This window comes from Bos mutus, unplaced genomic scaffold (genome assembly GCF_027580195.1).
Source record: "Bos mutus isolate GX-2022 unplaced genomic scaffold, NWIPB_WYAK_1.1 CTG816, whole genome shotgun sequence".
NCBI lineage: Eukaryota > Metazoa > Chordata > Mammalia > Artiodactyla > Bovidae > Bos > Bos mutus.
The window spans coordinates 12501-17976 of record NW_027220292.1 but is presented as its reverse complement, the minus strand read 5'-3'; the positions used below and the strand labels follow the sequence as shown (position 1 = coordinate 17976).

Genomic DNA, 5476 nt, shown 5'->3' with positions numbered 1-5476 from the left:
GAAGGAAGGAAGGAAGGAAGGAAGGAGGGAAGGAGGAGGGAGGGACGAAATAGGTTAGTTCGTAGGGGCCTCCGTGTCATGGCAAGAGTTTCTGAGCACAGATCCTCCGTTCAGGGAAACAGTGATCGTATCTCCTCTCAGGAGGCCGTGATGTCGATGGACGGGTGCGGGAAAGCAGGCCTGGGGTGCAAGCCATCAGGTTTTGTGTGTGTGTGTGTGTGTTTTTTTCCCTCAGAGGCACTTGTAGGGAAACCAAGGAAACACACAGGTTCATCCCTGGAGCGGATTCGAGAAACCAGTCGGCAGAGGGAGAGGCAGTCTAGGAGGCTGATTTTTAGACGTCAGGGTCGGGCCCTGGAGCGGGTTGCCATGTCCTTCTCCAGGAGGCCTTCCTGGCCCGGGGATGGAACCCGGGTCTCCTGCATCGCAGGCAGACTCTTGACCGTGTGAGCCACCAGGGAAGCTCCGTCAGAAACATTCACCAAGTCCTCTAGCTTCCATCCGCAGGGCTTCAGGCACAGGGCCTTTTGAGTTCTCCGTCAGAAGGGCAAGAGAACATGGGACGTTGGTCCCTCCCCCCCGAGAGAGGGTTGTTTGATAACGGAGGCAGCTCGGAACACTTCAGGCTCCAGTCCCCCTCTCGGGTGAAGAACCACACGCAAAGCAACACACACACACACACACACACACACACACACACACACACACACACACACACACACATAGATAGGACACGACTCTCCTATCCGGAAGTGTGTACCCCCGTTTCACGGAAACATCCTCTGGGCCCCTAAGGAACGTGTGGCAATCACTCTGGCCAAGGAGATAAGAATCCTCCACGGAGAGTTTCTGAAGTCTGGAAGGACCAGGTCGAGAGAAAAAGAGAGACGATTCCCTTCTGCTGAGAGGGGTGCTGTATGAAGCGACCAAGGGGATGTCCATCTTTCCAAATTCCCATTTTAAACCTCGTGTCCTTTTCGGTCCTTTGTTTTTCCCTTTGTATCTGGAAAGCAACAGGTGGAACGGTAGGTCCTTTCATTATTTTCTTTCTTTCTTTCTCTCTTTCTTTCTTTCTTTCTTTCTTTCTTTCTTTCTTTCTTTCTTGCCTGCCTGCCTGCCTGCCTGCCTGTCCGCCCGCCCGTCCCTCCATCTGTCTTCTCTCTGTCTCTCTCGCTTTTCACTCAGGTTAGGGAATTAAAAAAAAAAAAAAAAAAAAAAAAAAAAGGACTCTGTATTTCTGCAGGTCAGGAAGCAACAGTGAAAACTAGACGTAGAACCCAACAGGCTGGTTCCAAATAAGGGAAAGGAGTCCATCAAGGCTGTCTATCGTCACCCTGCTTACTGAATGTACACGCTGAGTACACATCATGAGGAGCGCTGGGCTGGATGAAGCACAAGCTGGAATGAAGATGGCCGGGAGACATATCCATCCCCTCAGATATGCACACGACAGCACCCTCACGGCAGAAATGAAGCCCAGGGTGGGTTTCCAAAGTCGTGTTCGTTTCAGGTGTTCAGTCTTTTCCCTTGGAGAGGTTCATGCAACATCATACGTCTACTTTCCCGTGCTGGCATAGTATATAGTAGGTGCTTGTGGATTCTTTGGATGTACAGTTTATGTGTCCATGTGCAACCAGCCCTCCTAAGTGGACCGTCCTGCCCTTCCTCCCCCCCCCCCCCCCCCCCCCCTCTTTTCCTCAAGAAGTCAGGCATCCACTTCAGCCTCCTGTTCCTCAGTTCATCCAACCCCATGGAGGAAGTCATTCCTCCAGTTTTTCCATCGGTTCTCTACACCTCGCCTGATGGTGGCGGGTGACTGGAAGACTGACAGTTCTGAAGAACTTTGCAAGAGCTTTGGGTGAAGCGTGTCCATCAGTAAAGACCATGGAAGGTATGCCCCACGTGGCAAACACCATTGCTTTGAGTTGTGGTCGGTTTGCCTGGCTTCAGTGAGGGACGGAAGGGAGGCTTCCACCTTCCACAGAGAAAGCTATCCCTAGCGTACCAAGGACGTTTGACAACCCCCCGCCACCCCAGGTTACAGGCGCGACAGGTCAGACTGTAGCAATCATCATGTCCAGGGTGTATTTACAACAGGCAGACTCATCTTAAAGGCACTCTGTCCTGTGAAGGTGGAGGGAGGGGAGCGAGAGGCAGAGGGACGACGACAGAGGAAGGAAGGAGAAAAAGAGGGGACAGGAACACACAGAGTGGGGGGGGGGGGGGGGGGGAGGCATGTGTGGCGTGTCTGTGACATGCCCAGGTGGTGTTCCGTGGGTGGAGAGTGTGCGGCCCTGTGTGTGTGTGTGTGTGTGTGTGTGTGTGTGTGTGGGGGGGGGGGTGTGTGTGTGTGTGTGTGTGTGTGTGTGTGTAGCTGCTGCCACGGGGGGGCCGTGTGGGCGGCATGGGTGTGTGCGTGTGGCGTCCGCCTGTGGGTGCGGGGGCAGAGACAGAGGCCGAGAGACACAGCCAGGCAAAGGACAACGCAGTGTGTGTGTTGGGGGGGGGGGGGGTGGGGGGGGTGGGTGGTGTGTGGCCGGTGTGAAGGGCCCTGCGTGTGTGTGGGCGGGCTGTGTGTGTGGTGTGGGCGGCATGGGTGTGTGCGTGTGGCGTGCGCCTGTGGATGCGGGTCTGGGGGGGCGGGGTCAGAGACAGAGGCCAAGAGACACAGCCAGGCAAAGGACAACAAAGTGTGTGTGTGGGGGGGGGGGGGGGGGGGGGTGTGTGTGTGTGGCCAGGTGGGGGAGGTGTGTGTGGTGGGGGGGGGGGCGGGTGGGGTGTGTGTGTGTGTGTGTGTGTGTGTGTGCGTGCAGCGTTGGGGGCATGCATGTGGTGTGGTGTGTGGGCAGAGCAGAGAGCGTCACATCCAGGCATAGGACAACGCTGTGTGTGTGTGTGTGTGTGTGTGTGTGTGTGTGTGTGCGTGGGCGTGCGTATGTGTGTGGTGTGGGCCGGGTGTCTGTGTGTGTTTGGGGCGAGGCAGTGTGTGGCGCGTTGTGGCATGCTCAGGTGGTAGTGCGTGGGTGGTGTGTGTGGCGTGTGAGTGTTTTGGGGTGGGGGGTGGTGTGTGGTGTGGGTTTGTTGTGTATAGGTGCCACGAGGGCGCGTGTGGGCCGCATGGGTGTGTGCGTGTGGGGTGCGCCTGTGGGTGCGGGGCGGCAGAGACAGAGGCCGAGAGAGACAGCCAGGCAAAGGACAACGCTGTGTGTGTGTGGGTGGGTGTGTGGGTGTGGTGTGAAGGGCCCTGCGTGTGGGCGGGGTGTGTGTGTGTGTGTGTGGCATGGGGGTGTGTGTGTGTGGCGTGCACCTGTGGGTGCAGGGGCAGAGACAGAGGCCGAGAGACACAGCCAGGCAAAGGACAACAAAGTGTGTGTGTGGGGGCGGGGGGCGGGGCGGGGGAGGTGTGTGTGGTGTGGGGTGGCGGGGCGGGGTGTGAGAGTGTGTGTGTGTGTGCGCGCGCGCGCGCGTGCGTGTGGGCATGCATGTGGTGTGTGGGCAGAGGCAGAGCGTCACAGCCAGGCAAAGGACAATGCAGTGTGTGTGTGTGTGTGTGTGGTGTGTAGGGCCCTGCGTGTGTGTGGTGGGGGAGAGGGTGTGCGTGTGGGGGGCGGGGTGTTTATGGGCTGTGTGTGTGTGGGGGGGGATGCGTGTGTGCCGCCCGTGGGGTGTGGGGGGTGTGGGTGTGGTGTGTGTGTGTGTGTGGGGGGGGGGGGGGTGGTGTGTGTGTGAGTGTGTTGTGTGTATAGCTGCCACGGGGGGGTGTGGGCGGCATGGGTGTGTGTGTGTGTGGCGTCCGCCTGTGGGTGCGGGGGCAGAGACAGAGGCCGAGAGACACAGCCAGGCAAAGGACAACGCAGTGTGTGTGTTGGGGGGGGGGGGGGGTGGTGGGGTGGGTGGTGTGTGGCGATGTGATGTGTGTGGGGGCGTGCGTGTGGGTGGGGGTGGGTGGGGGGGGGGGGGGAATGCATGTGGTGTGTGTGGGCAGAGGCAGGCAGAGCGTCACAGCCAGGCAAAGGACAACGCTCTGTGTGTGTGTGTGGGTGGGTGGGTGTGGTGTGAAGGGCCCTGCGTGTGTGTGTGTGTGGGTGGGTGGGTGTGGTGTGAAGGGCCCTGTGTGTGTGTGTGGGGGTGTGTGTGTGTGTGTGTGTGGGGCATGGGTGGGTGGGGGGGGCAGAGACAGAGGCCGAGAGACACAGCCAGGCAAAGGACAACGCAGTGTGTGTGTGTGTGTGTGTGTGTGTGTGTGTGTGTGTGTGTGTGTGTGTGTGGGGGGGGGGGGGTGTGGTGTGGGGGCAGGGTGTTTATGGGCTGTGTGGGGGGGGGGGGATGCGTGTGTGCGCCGTGTGGGGGGGGGGGGGGTGTGTGTGTGTGTGTGTGTGTGTGTGTGCCTGCAGGTGGGTGGGGCAGAGACAGAGAGAGAGACGCAGCCAGGCGCCAAGGAGGACGCAGTGTGTGTGTGTGTGGTATGCACGTGGGGGGGTGTGGTGTGTGGGCGGGCGGGACAGAGAGAAAGAAACATGGATGGATATCCCGCATCATTCGCTTGTGTTTCCTGAGCGCGTTCATCACCTCCGCGATCCAGACCACTCCCGTCCGTGACAGGTGACTCTGCCACCACCAGCCCGCACTTGGTCTTTTGGCAGGCAGACAGGGGGGTGTTCTGAGCTGGCGGCGGGGGGCGAGGGGCGCGACTTGCTGTCCCCAAGCCAGCTTTGAATCCTCGCGCTCTGCCCCTGAACCTGACTGGAGCAAGTGGATCCGCGTGCTCTGTCGTTTGAAATCCTTGGCGGGAGACGGAAAAGCCCCCACATGCCAAGGGGGAGACAAGGCCCCAAAGAAGGAAGTCAGCTCCCTTGGGTTCAAAATAGCTGTCCTCCAAAATGGATCAAGTTTCCCCACACGAGAGTTCCAATCCAAACCTAAAAAAGCCCAAGGGGGCTAAACCCATCCCGCCCCGTTGACCTGTGGCCCAAGGTGCCCCTCCCCCCACAGCCTCCTTCCACAGCCCCAGGGCATTCAAGAGTTCGCCGGCCCCGCCTGCCTGCTCCATCCGTGGTCCTCCCGCCCCCCCTGCAGGACCCTCTAAAAAAAGCGACCGACAGGCAGGTGGCGCCCGACAACCAACCCGCTGTCCGGAGAGCCGGCCGCAGCCTAGAAGCTCCGAGGGAGACCAGCAGGGACTCGTTGCCAAGACGGGGCCCATCCTAGGGCGCAGTTTCTCCGCTCAGTCAGCGACGCGGACAGGAAAAGAGGACACGCCGACACTTCTCGAGGACGTCCCTGGGCGAGGTACGACGGACGCGGGGAGCGGGGACAGGCGGGGGGGAGGGGAAGGATTCTCGACCACCCCACCCACGGGGCAGCGGAATGCACTCCCAGGCGAGAGGGACCTCAGGCCAACGTCAGGCGGCGCGACCTCCCGCCCCGAAAAATAACTCGCCATCTTCCCCGCTCCTGTCACCACTCCTTGGGTGTG

General features: G+C 59.9%; 1 protein-coding gene across 1 annotated transcript in view; it reads left to right on the top strand.

Moving 5' to 3' along the window:
- The first annotated feature begins 2592 nt into the window (after positions 1–2592).
- Positions 2593–5476, top strand: part of LOC138987144 (collagen alpha-1(I) chain-like) — a 5194-nt gene continuing 2310 nt past the window's right edge. The window contains exons 1-2 of the mRNA XM_070367045.1: positions 2593–2629; positions 5077–5289. Of these exons, the coding sequence (XP_070223146.1) occupies positions 2593–2629; positions 5077–5289 (250 nt within the window). The remainder of the gene's footprint in view (positions 2630–5076; positions 5290–5476) is intronic.